Source organism: Trachypithecus francoisi, unplaced genomic scaffold (assembly GCF_009764315.1).
Source record: "Trachypithecus francoisi isolate TF-2019V2 unplaced genomic scaffold, Tfra_2.0 Lachesis_group18, whole genome shotgun sequence".
NCBI classification, from domain to species: domain Eukaryota; kingdom Metazoa; phylum Chordata; class Mammalia; order Primates; family Cercopithecidae; genus Trachypithecus; species Trachypithecus francoisi.
Genome location: NW_022681463.1, coordinates 38744623 through 38763726, shown reverse-complemented (window position 1 = coordinate 38763726; position 19104 = coordinate 38744623). Strand labels below are relative to the sequence as shown.

The 19104-nt window shown below is 36.5% G+C and overlaps 1 protein-coding gene across 17 annotated transcripts in view; it reads right to left on the bottom strand.

The window, feature by feature from the left end:
* The window catches only part of MYCBP2 (MYC binding protein 2), a 299211-nt gene that overhangs the window by 13691 nt on the left and 266416 nt on the right, over window positions 1-19104 (bottom strand). For all 17 annotated transcript variants that reach the window (XM_033177503.1, XM_033177496.1, XM_033177499.1 and 14 more), the window contains 10 exons: window positions 13662-13742; window positions 11845-12111; window positions 10852-11135; window positions 9306-9402; window positions 7615-7734; window positions 5597-5698; window positions 3998-4126; window positions 3505-3637; window positions 1518-1621; window positions 202-390 (listed from right to left, as the gene is read on the bottom strand). In XM_033177503.1, coding sequence (XP_033033394.1) covers window positions 202-390; window positions 1518-1621; window positions 3505-3637; window positions 3998-4126; window positions 5597-5698; window positions 7615-7734; window positions 9306-9402; window positions 10852-11135; window positions 11845-12111; window positions 13662-13742 — 1506 coding nt within the window. The remainder of the gene's footprint in view (window positions 1-201; window positions 391-1517; window positions 1622-3504; window positions 3638-3997; window positions 4127-5596; window positions 5699-7614; window positions 7735-9305; window positions 9403-10851; window positions 11136-11844; window positions 12112-13661; window positions 13743-19104) is intronic.

Sequence of the window (19104 nt, the reverse complement as noted above, 5' to 3'; positions counted from 1 at the left end):
TTTTTAGTAGAGAGGGGGTTTCACTGTGTCAGCCAGGATAGTCTCGATCTCCTGACCTTGTGATCTGCCCCCTCGGCCTCCCAAAGTGCTGAGATTACAGGCGTGAGCCACCGTGCCTGGCCTCAATCAACTGTTTATTTGACAAATATATTCCCCATGTTAATGTCTGGATACATTCAATACTTTAAAAGCTGAGGCAACCTGAATGGCTGGTGCTGCTGAGAGCGCTTCGGTGAAACATATCATACACATGTCATCGGCATCTTGCTTCAGGCTTGTGGCACTTTTGTCACAGCCGTGTAGACAGGGCAGACAGTGCTCTTCATTTTTAACACCCCCGCATGGATGGCCACAAGGATGCGTCTTACTACAGGCTATCTTGGCATATTCCTGTTAAAGATGAATTACAATGTTACACAAGTATTAAAAAAGGCACACATTCTGGTAATTTTCCTTATTATATAAATTTCCACAGATTATTTTCCCACAGGAAGTATCTATGCAGGCCAAGTAACAACAAAGTAAAGTTATTTCTAATCTTTGTTTGAATATAAATTAGGTTTCTTAACAAAGTCTGTTTTTTTGATGTGATTTTTTAAAAAATGCCACTCTCTATAAAGGGAATGTTGATAAGTGAATTATAATTTCTTCTTTGTTATCATGCACAGATATGAAGCAAAAAGTTCCTGGCTGGGAGTCGTGGCTTACACCTGTAATCCCAGCCCTTTGTGAGGCTGAGGTGGGCAGATCACGAGGTCAGCAGTTCGAGACCAGCCTGACCAACATGGTGAAACCCCGTCTCTACTAAAAAAACAAAAATTAACTGGGCGTGGTAGTGTGCGCCTGTAATCCCAGCTACTCAGGAGGCTGAGGCAGGAGAATCGCTTGAACCCGGGAGGCGGGGTTGCAGTGAGCTGAGATCACGCCACCGTACTGCACCCTGGGCGACAGAGCCAGACTCTGTCTCAAAAAAAAAAAAAAAAGCTCCCCAATGTATAATTTCCCAGTCACCCCTCCCTGCATCACCAAAACATGTTTTTGTTTTTGTTTTTTTTTTTAAAAGGCACCTCTCACTCTCTGAGCATATCCACATTCTTATTAAATGAATTGAGAAACCAAAAAGATTTGGACAACATAGAATATGTTTATATATGTTCAGGACTAAAGAACTCTTAGATGTTGAAAATGTATTTTAAGGAAATAAGTGAATAATGTGTGTAAGGGATAAAGGAAATACAGTTCATACATTTTTAACTGTTTCTAATACAAAAGTAGACATTACATACATATGATCATGGTAACTGAGAAACACATAAAAAGAGTGTGGTTTGGGCTTGAGAGCTTTATTTGACCCATTCTCCAACTTTGGCAATGCATTTGATGCTTCACATAGGTAACACATTCATTTAGGACACTGAAGTGACGCTGAGCTATAACTCTTATCTCTATGAAGTAAAGGTGTCACAGGGAACATGGACCATTGCTCAATGGGATAGCCTGTGTCACTATATACTCACCTGGCAATCTGCATCAGAACAAACACTGCCAACAGCAGATAACTCTGTTCCACTCCTGGAACCACAGAAGCGACATGCTTCTGAGCTACTTGTGGTGGGTTTGCCTAGGTTCAAGCAGAAAAATAAAAATCCTTCTGATGGATATGTTTTCTACATATTTTAACAGAACTAAATTTTAAACAGCAAACTAGGTTTGTATCAGTTGCTATCCTTGGTAAATCAGCCTGACAGTTTTAGAATGGAAGGTTTCTAAGTTGTCCTAATTATAAAGTAAATAATGACACACACACAAAAAGAAATTAAAGACCTATCTGAAGCCAAATACATTCTTGACTAACATTTTTTTCAGTGAAAGAAACAGACTAGATCTAGTCAAATTACCAGACTGAGATGTGACAAGCCCCTGACTCCAAATGCACAATACCATAAAAAAAAACCAAAAATTAAATAAAACTACACAGAAGTTAGGGAAATCTTTTTTTTTTTTTTTTTTTTTTTTGAGACGGAGTCTCGCTCTGTCACCCAGGCTGGAGTGCAGTGGCCGGATCTCAGCTCACTGCAAGCTCCACCTCCGGGGTTTACGCCATTCTCCTGCCTCAGCCTCCCGAGTAGCTGGGACTACAGGCGCCCGCCACCTCGCCCGGCTAGTTTTTTGTATTTTTTTTAGTAGAGACGGGGTTTCACCGTGTTCGCCAGGATGGTCTCGATCTCCTGACCTCGTGATCCGCCCGTCTCGGCCTCCCAAAGTGCTGGGATTACAGGCTTGAGCCACCGCGCCCGGCCGGGAAATCTTTTAAGTATCTTTATATAACAAAATTATAAGGCATAGTATAAAGCTTATCATCAGAGTATGAGACTTGAAAAACAGAATTCCTACCTCAGGAACTCTACAATTTGAAAAGGAATTTAAATATGTTTGAAATACTTAAAAGAAAAACAGAATCCATAAAACAATAACAGAGCAATAAGAAAAAGAATGTGAAGATTTGAAAATTACAGATCAAGTTGATTTTTAAACACAGATATAAAAATCTAACTATAATTATTATCAATTATTGAATTCAGCAATATTTACAGAAAAATCTATTTAAAAAGGATAGTTTATATCATGACTACAAGGATGGTTAGACATTAGAACATTTATTAATGTAATATATAGCACTGACAGATCATAGGAGGAAGAAATCAGCTATAAGAAAAGTAGGTCATGCTCTTGCAGCATGAGAAGTCACCCTAGAATTCAACTGATTCAGATTTACACTTAACTCCAACATTGGAAGTTTGTGTCAAATGACAGACTGCAGATGTGCTGAAAAATGAGAATTTTTAAGATTCAACATAACTTTGAACTAGGAATATACAAGATTTACTTTAAAAAAACAGCAAAATGAAAACTATGTTTTAGAGATAAAAATACATTTAACATACATAAGTTACTTTTTGTTTAATGTTTATTCATTTTTGTTAATTACTTTATTGCTATCAATGGAAACAGTACCATTCACAAAACCTTCAGAAGCATCAGGTCTACAAAAATCTCTAAAAATATCATAAAATCATACAATCTTATAATAAATAGAGATCTCAGTGATCAACTAGTACAGCAATTTTTATTTTGGGGGAACAACTAGCAGAACTAGAAGGGAATTATCAATAGAAATGTGTTTTATCTATGGAGCTCCATTAGTTGTGACCCTCTCACTTTATAAATGAAGTCAATGAGGTCCAGAGAGGTTAAGTGACGTGCTTGAGGCCACACAGCTAGTTAGTGGCAAATCAGATTTTTTGACTTTTGGTCTAATGCTCTCTCCACCATAGAACACTCTATATATTTAGTAAATATAATAACGTAGACAGTGAACAATGATGTCATAATTAAACATCAGAATACCACTCAAAATTATTCACAGTTTAGTTATAATCAGTCAGCATGGTTTAATCTTTTTTGTGGGTTTTAAAGGCATGGCTCAATCTTTAAACCTTTTACCTGTGTGTTCTCGGAATTCCACCATTGCCTTCATTGTTTTAGAATCTGCTAGTGCCATCAACCAGAACAATTTGGTTCTACCACAACCTTCATGAAGGTCAACCTTTATAGCTTCTTCTTCTTCTTTGAAGACCTATTATTTCATTAAAGAACAGGGAAAAATATGCTTATTTATCACACTGAAAGGGGGAGTATAAAATTTAATTATTCAATAATAATAATGGCTTTCATTTAAGCACCCTAAGAAGTTTTGAATATTTCCAATCTTCTCTTTAATCTTCACAGCAGTCCCTTTTTTATAAATGGAGAAATTAAGTATTTCTAAACATAAAACAACTTGCTATTTATAGATGGTAAGTGAGACAGCTGTGAACTCAACCAAGGTCTTTGATTCCAAAGTCCACTTTCTCCCCCTACAACACCAAGCCTTTTTCACACATTTATTTCAAAATTCACTGAACATATTTTATGTTCGAGAGACAAAAATCTTCACCTGTCTTTGATGCGTTTTGGTTCTTCGATGAAGGTGAAGGAATCGGTCACAGTCTGTACATAAATTTCCACAGACATTGCATAAAATGATTGCTGCTGTTTCACCATCATCATGGTTATCACACATAGGCTAAAATAAGACATTTCCACATGTTACATTAGATTAACAAGAAAGTCCCAGACTCTCAGACAAATTGAATGTAATATATTTACAAAAATAAACGGTTATTCTGAAGTCTATTAAGAATTTAGAATCTGGGCCGGGCGCGGTGGCTCAAGCCTGTAATCCCAGTACTTTGGGAGGCCGAGACGGGCGGATCATGAGGTCAGGAGATTGAGACCATCCTGGCTAACATGGTGAAACCCCGTCTCTACTAAAAAATACAAAAAACTAGCCGGGCGAGGTGGCGGGCGCCTGTAGTCCCAGCTACTTGGGAGGCTGAGGCAGGAGAATGGTGTGAACCTGGGAGGTGGAGCTTGTAGTGAGCTGAGATCCGGCCACTGCACTCCAGCCTGGGCGACAGAGCAAGACTCCGTCTCAAAAAAAAAAAAAAGAAAAAAAAAAAAAGAATTTAGAATCTGAATATTAAATAGAAATTATTGCAAATGGCCGGGCGCGGTGGCTCAAGCCTGTAATCCCAGCACTTTGGGAGGCCGAGACGGGCGGATCACGAGGTCAGGAGATCGAGACCATCCTGGCTAATACGGTGAAACCCCGTCTCTACTAAAAAATACAAAAACTAGCCGGGCGAGGTGGCGGGCGCCTGTAGTCCCAGCTACTCGGGAGGCTGAGGCAGGAGAATGGCGGAAACCCGGGAGGCGGAGCTTGCAGTGAGCTGAGATCCGGCCACTGCACTCCAGTCCGGGCGACAGAGCGAGACTCCGCCTCAAAAAAAAAAAAAAAAAAAAAAAAAAAAAAAAAAAAAAAAAGAAATTATTGCAAATGTACTTAACTATAAAAATTATCTCTCAAAACTCCAAATTCAATGATTAATGCACTTTGCAGGTTCAATGATTAATACAATGAACAGGTATACTCTGTTACTTAGAGACTTAAGAAATGTCTGCCCCATTATGTATCCAAACATTCTGTATGCCAAAGGAATAAACTGTTTATTTTTGAAACTTGAACATTAATAAGAAAATGGTGAAAGGGCCTATAGAAAGTTTTCCCTTCTAGTGAACTTAAAGATACCCATCAAACCTACTTAAGTATATATGTGAACAGGTGGTATGTCATGTTGCCTGTGTTACTGCTTTATTTCCTTCCTACTATAAGACTGACTACATTTTAGGAAAGTATCTAGCCAATGAATCAGACTCTGGCTAAAAATAAATTTTGATATGATGCAAACACGACTCAGAGGAGAAGAAGAAAGCTCTTTTATACACTTAAAAGCCCCTGAAGTTTCTATATACTATGAAGAAGGGATTCTCAGTGAAATAGACTTGTGAGATGAACTTGGCCAAAGGGACACAGTCTTTCAAGAGATTCACTAACTGTGTACATTGATGTGTTTTTTGTTTGTTTGTTTTTAAGCTAAGCTAAAGCTTACTGTAAAGGAAAGCAAGATACATTTTTACAAAATTCTGATCTCACCATTTGTTTTTGTTGTCCATCCTTTCCCATCCATCTCCCCGAGGAGAGACGATCTACGTGGTCCTGATCAAGAACACATAGGGATGCGAGAGCAAGCCAGAGCTGTTGAAAGGGAAAGCTGTTACACTACTGAATTTTCAGGAAAGACTTATGAAATGCTGACTGTGACACATCACAACAGCTCAATAAATGCTGGTTGATTTTGAAACACATAGATACTCAGTGGCACTCAAGTTCTCCTGAGGTGGTAGCAGGTATACACGATCACTGTCCTATGTGCCATGCATACAGAAGGCACTCAGATATCTACTGAACAGTGACTTTTCTCTGATGAACCCCCCTGTCTTCTATCTGACAAATAAAATTATCCTTTATTGGTCTACTATGTAAACAACATATGAATAAATGAATTGGCATATTTAATATTTACTGTACTAATGCCTTCTGCATATTTTTCCATTTAGTATCATCTGACTGAAGCATTAAATGCCAAAGAAGGTGGTATAGCAACTGCTAAATTGTGTACAGTCCCACGAGTATCAGGTACACATTCAGTCCTTCTAGATAATAAAAGTTCCTCAGAAGTCTTTGTTGCCCCAGAAGGCCTAATACTATACTCAGTGCACTTTGTCAGAAATACATAAACATCTAACAAGCTTTAGAAAACGTTCTCAAAAATACGGCTGGGCACAGTGGCTCATGCCTATAATCCCAGCACTTTGGCAGGCCAAGGTGGGTGGATCACCTGAGGTCAGGAGTTTGCGACCAGCCTGACTAACATGATGAAACCCCGTCTCTACCAAATACAAAAAAAATTAGCTAGGTGTGGTGGCACATGCCTGTAATCCAAGCTACTTGGGTGGCTGAGACAGGAGAATCGCTTGTACCTGGGAGGTGGAAGTTGCAATGAGCCAAGATCGCACTATTTCACTCCAGCCTGGGCATCAAGAGCGAAACTCCGTCTCAAAAAAAAAAAAAAAGAAAAGACAACTGTTCTCAGAAATTGTTAAAAATTTCTGAGGTTTAAAGGGTAAGCTTCAGTTTTATATAGAATGATATATCCCCTCATTAATGAAGAATAGAAAATGACTTAACTAGCTCAACTCTAAGAAGCGCATGTGTCATTGGATACAGAGAGCAAGAGATGTTAAAATTGGGACAGAAAAATAGAAAAAGACAAATAATGCATGCAAGGAGAAAGGGGAATGCAGACTGAAAGAAAGCAATACATGAGTGGTGGGAAAGGATTACTGTCAAAAATATCTGCTTCAGGTGTCACAGTCAATAATAGTAAGATGGCATAAATTGACTCTTTTTGCCCTAGGGATATACAGTTTATCTTCTTTTTCAGATTTCTGAGGATTAACATAAGCAATTTTTACCAGCATTCACTTTTTCCTAATGTTATCAGACTGCCCTGCTTCAAGGAAATCTCAAATCTTTTCTGGAGGCATATGGGACATGAAATCTAGTAGGTTAAAACTTACTATAAATGTGTCATCTGAAGAATGCAATCTCATTTCCTCAGAGATTTCCACCCTGCCCCTGCCCTGGACAAACACTTCTTGCTTTTTAGAAGTAAGACCTATAAACCCTCTAAGTAAGTTATAAGGCTCTACATTAGAACAACCAGGCACAGGCAGGGGTCTCGTCTCCAAAGGACCTTTGGTCTATCACAGCATAATGCCGACACGAAACTTACTGTGGTAAACTACAGTAAACAGATCATTAGAAAGACAACACACAAACAACGTACAATGCAATTAGTCTTTTCTAAGCAGTGTATCCTTGGCTTCCTAAACAATAACAAAAACAAGTGACACAGAACACATAACAGTGAGAAGTAATGACTAGTTCATAATATAAAACCTCTTTATACTTTTTCAATAAATACAGTATTTGGTCAAAAAATAATTACATTGACTTAGTGATTAAAATTTGTTTAAATCTATTACTGAAAAAGAACATGCAATGATACAGACCAAATTTAAAATAAAACAAAATAAAGCAAAACCTACTCTAGTTGTTGCAATACATCTCACTGGAGACCTAAATTCTTCTTCCATCTTGGTCAAGGCAATGATAGTTTCTGCAATAGCATTTTTTGTCACTCGGGACCAAGCTTCTGACAGATGACCCTGTTGAGCAGAACAGAATATTTTAATAAGTAACCAGAAATATATTACCATAGTAAGTTCTTTTTTCTTAAATAACATCTCCTATCAAAAGGAAGTATTTGTTTTTAGTGAGACCATAGAATTTTAGATCACAGGCACAGACTTTTGAACTAAAATTTCTTTGCGATCCTATGCAAAATTCAACTTCTGATCATCATTTTGATATTTAAAAATAAATAAATAATTAATTAAGTGCTCAATACTCTTTTCCTGGAAAGTCAAGGGTAATTTCTCTCATATCTTATAAAAACGTAACAGAAATACTAAGGTTATCTATGTTTGAGCATAAAATTTACACAGTGAAGCTAACTGCTTTAGATGAGTATTACTGGAACCTAAATATAAACAGGTTCAAACTACAACTACCTTTATTTGCTACCTTGATTTGTAATGAACAAACATTTAGCTGTCATATAATTTAGGTGTTCCTAAATATTACTCCTAAATATTTTAATCCAGTGAACACCCTGAGAAAGTCTGCTTGCCACAGAGGTTGAGAAAATGTCTATGCTATTGGGAAAAGTGATAGAATTTCATTTTTCCCCCAGAAAATCCTCCCACTTCTTATATCCACACGATTTAAGGGGTGGTTCAATTCCTCCTCCTTCTCCAAGCTGCCTTCTGTTCCTTCTGACTCTACATTCCACACTATCTTGGCCTTCTCAGGCTGGTCTCCTAGAAATACAATAGAATGTGTGGAAAATGTCAAGGAGCAACTAATCAGAGCCAGGCATGCTGTAAAGTAACTCCCTGACCTCCACACTCCCAGATCTCCTTTGGAAGCCACCATCTTAAGACAGAGGACATAGGACATTAATAAAGAAGAATAAAGAGTTTAAAAACCATGAAGACTGAGGAGAATGAGAAACTTCCACTTCCGAGAGCTCTCTTCTCCCTTTTTTCCTTTAGGTTTTTGGAATCAAGTTCTTTCTTAGGGTCTGAAAGGGCATATTTTATTTTACTAGATTTTTTTTTTTTTTTTTTTTTTTGAGACGGAGTCTTGCTCTTTCGCCTAGGCTGGAGTGCAGTGGCCAGATCTCAGCTCACTGCAAGCTCCGCCTCCCAGGTTTACGCCATTCTCCTGCCTCAGCCTCCCCAGTAGCTGGAACTACAGGCGCCCGCCACCTCGCCCGGCTAGGTTTTTTTTGTATTTTTAGTAGAGACGGGGTTTCACCGTGTTAGCCAGGATGGTCTCGATCTCCTGACCTCGTGATCCGCCCGTCTCGGCCTCCCAAAGTGCTGGGATTACAGGCTTGAGCCACCGCGCCCAGCCTATTTTACTAGATTTTAAAGTCAGGTAACAATTCTCACACAAATTAACTGGAAAACTGGAAATGAACATGGTTTACATAAATGACAAATTTATCACTCACTGAAAAGACAAACAGCATGATAATTAACATACTAAAAATAGTCTTTAAGTAAAGTTACACTAATCTACATCTCCGATCAGTTCAGTAGAGTAAGTTGTTCTATCAGTCAGATTCCTGCTGCACTTCCCTGCCAAAACAGTCAGACGAATGGGAACTTACTGCTGCCATATCCTTGATAAGTTTAATGATGATCTCGGAGATCTGGGTAGGGGTTGAGCCCTTCATCCACCAATGACTTTCACCTCGTCGGAGATAACTACAAGAAAAATTAGCATTTATAAAGCCAATAAATTATCAGTAGCACTAACAAATGAAAAAGATAAAAATGTTATTTCAGAATGCAGCATTTTAGATTTTTAAGTGACAATCAATTAAAACATTTAAGAAGAAAATTCATTAAACCATTACCCCAAATCCCAAGACAGCAGTTAAAGCAAGTGGAGTTTCCAAGTATTTCTCTGTTTGCACATTATTTCTGTGTGCATCTTTTAGAAGTACAGTCCAGGGACTACACACGACTTATTTCTAGTGCATATGCGGATAATGTGGAGCTTGTGCCAGAATATAAATTCACTATATCACTAAGCACACTACTATTTAGTTCAACTGACTTTTTTCCTAGCAAGACTACAGGAAAGAAGTGATACAATGATTAACATTCTGATGTTGTCTGCATATTGTCATGGATTGGCTCCATAAGTAACACTGTTCCAGATGTCTCTAATTCTCTACTGTTACACACAATTACAGAACATCCTTGCATATATATCTTGGTGCAAATGTATGAAAGTTTTAGAAGTAGAATTGGTAGGTCAAAAGACATGCATGTTTAAACTACAGATATTATTAAACAGATATCCAAAAAGGCTGCAGCAATTTATATGAGATGAAAATGCCTATTTCCTCATAATGTTGCCAAAGCATCAAAGACACTTTGCAATTATTTTAATCTACATTATCTGATTAGTAGTGAGGTGTCCTCATTTGTTTACTGGCATTTATAAGTTTTTTTCTGTGAACTGACTGTTTTTGTCATTTATTATTCTTATCAGTTGTTTGCCTTTTTAAAATTGATTTGTAGTCATTCTCCTATATTATGCTAATAAATCATTGTCTATTATATAGGTTTAAATATTTTTCTAAGTTAGTTGCTTATATTTTAAAACATTTAAATATTATCACCTATCAAGTAATTTTCATTTTTATATAGTCAAATCTATAAATATCTTCCTATATGACTTTGGGTTCTGTGTTTTGTTTAAGAAGGTCTTACCAAATTGAAGATTACAAAAATATTTTTCTATAATTTGTCCTAGTACAGTTTTAAAAAGAAATGTACATAAAGCTTCAATTGACCTGAACTTTACTTTATTCCCCTATGTTTATTTCTTTTAATTGTGGCAAAAAAAAATTACCTAAAACTGAAGTTTAATTTTGTGTATGATGAGAGGTGGGTATCTAGAATTTTTTTAACATGGATATCCAAATATTCTGACATCACATATTCAGCTTACTTTCTATTCCCCACTAATTGTAAATGACACTTTTATTATATACATGACATTCTTTTTATATATGAGCCAGTTGTTTATGGATTTTATTTGGTGAGTCACCTAACAAGGTAAAATTTGAAATTATGTCTTAAATTTCTGAACAGTAGCTCACTCTATTCTGTTTTGGTACTAAAATAGAGGCAATAACTAACCTGGAATTGAAAATCATTGGAAGAGTAACTGTTGTAACTCCTTTGCCCACAGTGGTACCAGCTGTTCCTGTGATGGTGGTTCCTTTGGCTTTTAGCTGTACAGTGAGTGCTTTGGCAATGCATCCTAGAAACATGTCCAAGATACCCAGCTTATTCCAGTCTCCTTTCTCTGTTGAGTGAATGATATCACTGATATCTGCTGGGGGGAGGGATTTCACTCCTATGATGCTGGCCAGACGATTAGGGGTTACTTCAGGCAAAACTCTTCTTAGTAAAGAGGTTACCTGGTAAGAAAAATAAAATGAGAGAATTCCATGTAAAGACTGATATTTTAAGGTTTTCTTTTCTTTTTCATTCTTTTTTTTTTTAAGACAGGCTCTTGCTTTGTTGCCCAGGTTGGAGTGCAGTGGAGTGACCACAGTTCACTGCAGCCTTGAACTCCCAGGCTCAAGGGATCCTCTCAGCTTCGCCTCCCAAAGTGCTGGGATTACAGGCATAAGTCACTGCACACTGTCCCAGGCTTCATTTTTTAATGTACCTAACTACCATTCTGTAACTTCAAAATCTTTAAGAAAACAAATATGATTTAAACACTATCTTACATTTTGTGAAGGAAGGAAATATGATATACATAATATTCAAATGGTAATAGTAGTGGTAATTACTAACCCAAGGCAGCAAGAAAAAAAAAATACCTTTTCTTTCTGGTCAGGGCTAAATGACATTATATATTTCATGGTAATATGGTAATCAGTAGCCAGAATACTCTTTTATCACAACACATTAAAAATGGAACATAGTTTAGTATTCTATACTCTCATAACAGTGTAAAAAAAAAAAAAAAAAAAAGGGAGTAAAATACAGGCCCCGAACAAAATAAACTACAAAATAAAAATCTATATTTAGGGTCCTTAGATAATTATCTTTGCATTGCAACTTTTAACAATGGTCAAGTAACAAAAGCAATGGCAAGGCTGTGGTGTGATCAGTCACCTGTCTCTGGACTCTAGGAGAGGCTGTGTGAAGCAGCGAGAAGAGATCCTGAAGCAGAGTTAGCTGTTGAGCCAGATACTGCCGGCCAACGTTAGAGCCACTCAGTGCTAAAACCATAGAGAGCAGCTCAAAGCAGTAGGCATCAGAGGAGGCATCTTCATCATTTGGCTGAGAATTGGCATTTTCTTTGCTTGATATAGCATGTTCCCATTCTTCACGGACTCTGGTAGCTTCCATGCGAATAGCTTGGACAATATGAGCACACACCTATTTAAAGTTAACATAGAACATGTAAAAATATAAGTTTGATTTACTACTCCTAGCAAAACAAGCAAACAAAAGAATAAGAAAAGAAAGTAAATTGATACCCAATTTTAATACTATTCTCCCAGTTAATTCTCCATCATATGTCATTCTCTTAACTCATCTGGAAAACAGGTAAAGCTAGGGGAGCCACAATAAAAATGGAAATATTTAAATCAACTACTATGTGTAAACTAATTATATGCAAGTTATTAATGCCTATGCTTGCAGTTTAGCACATCAAAAACCAATCATTAATTTTATCATCGAAGACACTTTTTCTCACGGTTTACCATTATGTTCATAAGGTGCTTTATAGCTGATAAGATTCACAATACTGAAATTATACATGACATTTTACAACTGAAAGCATCTAAGATTAAATGAAACACTGCTAGTAAATTCATGTTGTAATTTATTGAAAAGAATAATAGTGTAGAAAGTTAGAATAGGGCTGGGTGCCGTGGCTCATGCCTGTAATCCCCACACTTTGGGAGGCCAAGGCGGGTGGATCACGAGGTCAGGAGATTGAGACCATCCTAACACGGTGAAACCCCATCTCTACCAAAAATACAAAAAAATTAGCCGGGCGTTGTGGTGGGCATCTGTAGTCCCAGCTACTTGGGAGGCCGAGGCAGGAGAATGGTGTGAATCCAGGAGGTGGAGCTTACAGTGAGCCGAGATCGCGCCACTGCACTCCAGCCTAGGCGACAGAGCGAGATGCCCTCTCAAAAAAGTTAGAATAATAGGTTAATTTAAAATCTATACTTTATTTGACTTTTGAAGTGATATTTTTATGTTATGAGCACCCCATTATATGAATAATATAGTGCTATTTCCTCACCTGGTTATATTTAAAAATATTAACACTGGTATAGTTAACACTGTCAATTGCTCAGCCAACACACAAAAGAATGGGGGAAAGAAATATGGGAAATGCAAATCAAATCTGATATAACTGGGTATTTGACACCAAATAAAAAATCTACCCATAACAAACAGCAGCAAGGTAAGCAAGTTTTCACAATCAAAATCTTTAAAATGATGAAGGTATGCCAAAATACTCATTCCTCTCTAAAAAACGGCAGGCACATTCTGCAGGACCTATAAAAGGGTGAGCACAAAAAAGCCTTCATAAATTTTTCAAAATACTTTATACCAAGCTCATCCAACCTGCAGCCAGGGGACTGCATGTGGCCCAGGATGGCTTTGAATGTGGCCCAACACAAATTCGTAAACTTTATTAAAGTATTAGGAGAGTTTTTTTTCTTGCAAATTTTTTTTTAAGTTCATCAGTTATTATTAGTGTTAGTGTATTTTATGTGTAGCCTAAGACAATTCTTTTTCTTCAAATGTGGCCCAGGGAAGCCAAAAGATTGGACATCCCTGCTTTATACCCAATAAACAAACAAATACACACACACACACACACACACACACACACACACACAAAACAAAAAAAAAAAACAAAAAAAAAACAACTAATGAAGACAATGAAATAGCTATTAACCAACCTGTTTTTGTAAGTTAGTCAGCTTACTCCTGCTAAATATGATTCCAACCATATGTTCTTTCAGGTCAGCATCTGATGTTGCCTTTACATAGAAAAAGAAGAAAAAGAAAGAATGAAGCGGTCTCTTTAAACAAAATTTGTATATTTGGTATTTCAAAGTATCTTGAGAAATAATTTTGTGTATATATTTTTAAAGCAAATTTATTTTAAATTGAGGCTTATAATGCTAAGACAAAGGATAAAGTTTGAAGAAATCACTATTGGCCAAAGTGACCATAAAAAGAACAAAATTTCAGAACTTAAGAAATCCAGAGAAGTATATTATCTTTTCACAAATTTCTTTAATGTAGCCAATTTGAGTTGCTTTGATTAAACCTATTTCTAAATTATAAACATTATTAGTTCACATCCCACATTTAATTGTTTGAAGAACAATCCAGGAAAATAACATTTGTTTAAAAGGAAAGTGTCCTAACAAACCTCTGTGATGATGGTGGTCTTAAATTGAGCTATTGGAACACTAACAGTCATCAAAGAAATGTATCATAAGGAAAAAAATAAAGACTAAAATTTTATAGGCTTATTATTATTATAGTGCACGCTATTCTTCTAAGTGACAGATATGTGTGTATATATATACATACATGCACACACACGTGCACACATATACACACACACACAAAATCTTATTTAATCTTCACAACAACCCCAGAAGGTAAACTGTAATACTCTGCCTACTTTATAGGTAAGGAAACTGAAGAAAACTCTTTTGTTTAAGAATCAAAAATGATGCTTGGTTTTACATTTCTTAGGATAGAGAGCCACAAGAGAATGTCCCTTTCGCCCTAACAATGAGGAAAAAGCTGATCGTCTACAAAACCAAAACTTTTTTTTGGAGTCCATCAGAATGTTGAGATCAGCTACCAGGTAGAATGAATTTCAAATAAACAAATCCAGTTAGTTGGATACTTCAAAACTCTTCTTTCAGTACCGAATAGAACAAGTAAATAAGCAAAAAACCAAAAACCAGTAAGGCTCTTAAAGACTTGAATATTAAGGCTCTTAAAGACTTGAATACTATTGATCGGCTTGAACTAACTGATATTTATAGAACCCCTCAAAGAACAACAGCGGAGTTCACATTCTTTTGAAGTGCACATGGACATTCACTAAAACAGACTATATTATAGGCCAGAATCCAAATCTTAACAATTTTAAAAGGACTGAAATTATACGAAGTATATAGTTTGACCACAATGAAACTGAACCAGAAATTAATAATATAGAAAGCTAACAGGAAAATTCCCAAATATTTGGGAATTAAACAAGGTACTTCTAAATTACCCAAGGGTCAAAGAAGAAATCAAAATGGGGCCGGGTGCAGTGGCTCATGCCTGTAATCCCAGCACTTCGGGAGGCCGAGGCGGGCAGATCACGAGGTCAGGAGATCAAGACCATCCTGGCTGACGTGGTGAAACCCCGTCTCTACTAAAAAAATACAAAAAATTAGCTGGGCGCAGTGGCGGGCACCTGTACTCCCAGCTACTTGGGAGGCTGGGGCAGGAGAATGGCATGAACCCCAGAGGTGGAGCTTGCAGTGAGCCAAGCTCGCCACTGCACTCCAGCCTAGGCAACAGAGCAAGACTCTGTCTCAAAAAAAAAAAAAAAAAAAAAATCAAAATGGGAATAAGAAAACATTGTGGATTCAATGAAAATAAAAACAGAATACCCCAAATTTGTGAAACGCAGCTAACATAGTGCTTAGAAGAAAATAATAGCGTTAAATACTTAGATGAGAAAACAAAGGTCTTGGAGTCTGTGATCTAATCTTGGACATTAAGGAGTCAGAAAAAGATAAACAAATGAGTACAAGGCAAACACAGGGTAAGAAATAAAGATGTGAGCTGAAATAATATAAAAAAGCAAAAATAGAGGAAAATCAATGAAACAAAAAGTTAGCTCTCTGAAGAGATCAAATGGATGAATCTTTAGTGAAACTATTTCAGAAAAAAAGAATGAAGACACAAATCACCAGGAGACATCACTACAGCTTCTACAGATATTAAAAGGACATAAGGTTATATTATGAACAACTTATGCCAATAAATCCAGAAACTTGGATGAAATGGACAAATTGCTTGAGTGTCAGTACTAAAGCTTACTCAAAAAGAAACAGATGACTGAAACAGTCCTGTTATCTATTAAAGAAAGTGAATTTTTAGAATAGAGCATTTATTTTGCTACTTAAGTACTAGCTAGATTATATATGAATCTTTTAGATAGTTCTTTCATCGGACTCTTGTTTACTTCTTTCATCATTTATTTTTGCTTTTTAAAACATCTTTGAGATATAGTTCACATACTATGCTATTCACCTATTTAAAACACACAATTCAATGGTTTTTAGTACATTCAGATATGTGCAACTATCATCAGTCAATATTACGGCCTTTTTATTACCTCTAAAAGAAGCACTATGTCATGTAGCTACCATCACCTAGTTTTTTTGTTCATTTAAGGAAAATGAACTGTATATAAGCTAATATCACATGTTGACTAAAATACATAGCAATATATGGATTATCTTACTGAATAAAACAAATCGAGAAAGAGAAACACATAAAGGTGCCACTGTGCTCTTGTCTGGATGACAGAGTAAGATCAGGTCTCTTAAAAAAAAAAAATCCATTCTGATAGAAATTCTCAGCAAACTAGGAATAGAAGAAAACATTCTTCAATCTTATTAAAAACATTTACCCCCCCAAAAATCTATAGTTCACATCACATTTAATAACGAATGGTTTATACTCTCAAGATCCAGACCAAGTCAGAGCTATCTGTTCTCACTACTTCTATTCAACATGGCGCTTAAGGGCTTAATCAAAGCAATAACACGGTAATATAAGAAAAGAAATTTAAGTCATAGAGTTTAGAAAGGAAAAAACTCAAATTTATTGAAGACTACAGGATTATCTGAGGAAACCCCAAAGAATCTATAAAAAGTTTCTGAAATTAGTAAGTAATTTAAGATCACAGGGTAGAAATCTAATATACAAAGTCAATTCTATTTTTATATACTAGAAATGAACAATTGGAAAGTGAAATAAAAAATACCATTTATGATAGCTTTACAAACGTTAAATGTTTAGGAATAAATTTAATAAAATATGTACAAGATGTGTACACTGAATTACAAAACACTGCTGAGAGAAACTTTAAAAAGAGGTAAAAAAAACCCTGATATATATCATGTTCACAGATACAAAGACTCAATATTATTGACATGGCGATTCTCCCTAAATTATCAATTTGGTGTTAATTCCCGTCAAAATTCCATCCTTTTTTTTAAAAAATGAAACGGACGAGCTGATTCTAAGCTTTATATGGAAATGCAAGAGATCTAGAGTAGCCAAAATAACTTAGATAAAGAACAAAGTTAGAACCTGATATCGACTTTTTATAAAGCTATAGTAATTAAGACAGTTTGATGGATCAATGGAGCAAAATAAAGTCCAGAAACAGATCTACGCATTTATGGTAAATTCACTATTGATAAATGATAGTCTTCTCAATGAATCGTAGTAGAATAATTGAACATCTATATGCAAAAGATAAACCTAAACTCCTGCACAGAGGGTTCACAGGGAATGCAGAGGGTTCATAAAAATTAAAATGTATACAGTTCTAAACAAAATAACTAAAACTATAACATTTCTAAAGGAAAAGAAGAGAATATCTGTGTGACCTTGGGTTCTAGACCACACACAAAAATCATGAATCAAAAAACCCAGAAAAACTGGACTTTATCAAAATTGAAAACTTCTGCTCTCTGAAAGACAAGCCACAGACTAGGAGAAAATATTTGAAAACACATAATTGGTAAAAGACCTGCAAAGATCTGTATGTAAGTGTTCACAGCAGCTTTACTAATAGTAGCCAGAGAGCAGAAACAACCCAAATATCCATCAAAAAATGAAAGGGTAAACAAATTATGGCAAATTCATATAATGGAAAACTCCTCAGCAACCAAAAGAATGAACCATGGATACATGCTACAACATGGATAAATCTCAAAAGCATTACACTACAGTGAAAAGAAACAAGACAAAAAGGCTAAATTCTGTGTGGTTCCATTTATATAATATCCAGGAAAAGGCAACATACCATTGACAGAATATAGTTCGGTAGTTGCTAGGTTCTAAGTGTGAGGTTGGGGGATTGCCTGCGAGGAACATGAGAGAAATTTGGGGAGTGATGTGTTTTAAAGCTTGGTTGTGGGCTGGGCATGGTGGCTCATATCTGTGATCTCAGCACTTTGGGAGGCCAATGCTGGCAGGCTGCTTGAGCCCAGGAGCTTGAGACCAGCCTGGGCAACATGGCAAAACCATGTCTCTACAAATATATTAAAATCAGCTGGGCACGGTGACGTGCACCTGTAATTTCAGCTACTTGGGAGGCTGAGGCAGGAGGATCCATTGAGCCTGGGAGGTTGAGGTTGCAGTGAGCCATGATCACACCACTGCATTCCATCCTGGGTCACAGAGAGAGACCCTGTCTCAAGCAAAACAAAGCAAAACAAACTTGATTGTGATAATGATTTCATTAGTGTACACGAGTAAAAATTCATTGAATGATACAGTTTAAAATGAGGAATTTCTGTATGTAAATTATGCTTTAATAATCTAACTTAAAAAAAAGATTATCTTAAAAATCATGTTATTTCATGGGCACCCAAGTGACAGTATAACCTTTCCTATTCAGCCTTACCTCCTCAACTTACACTCTCCTACTGTTAGGCGAGTCTTTCCGATCAGTCCTTGCTCCCATTCTCTCTACTAATCTCATTCAAATCCCTTCATTCTCTTTCAGATCTAACTCAAGTCCAACATCCCCTAAGAAACCTTCTCTGATCACTCCAAGGCACAATGATCGCAAGGTACTCTGAAAGCCTATGTCATCTGCAATTTTTTTGCACATTTAATAACTTGCTTATATACTATGTAGCATCTTTGTTGATTTCTTTTTGGGGGGTGAGGGGAATGCAGAGGGTTCATAACCAAGAACAGAATGCAGGCTTTTTGGGGGCTTGCCATTCTCACAATTGTTTAGTACAGAGTTGACATTTGCTAAAATTCAATTGATTTAATGGGTACACAGTCTTGTAGTCATTCAAATGAGATCTCCAAAAGATGCTGAAAGAAGTTACCAGCATTTAAGAAATCTTATTTTTTCAGACCTCAAACAAAAATAGGGCAATGATTTAGCTACTACTGTATTAGGAAACACAGGATGAGACAAGGGAAATCCTTGAAATTTATCTTTCAAAGGGCTGCCAAGGTGACTATTTGCAGCATTTAAAGACACTAGAATATTGAGACTAGTCAGAATTGACTTCTCTTTTTGGAAATGGATAAGGTACGAAAGTCTTAGGTATAGTGTTTTAG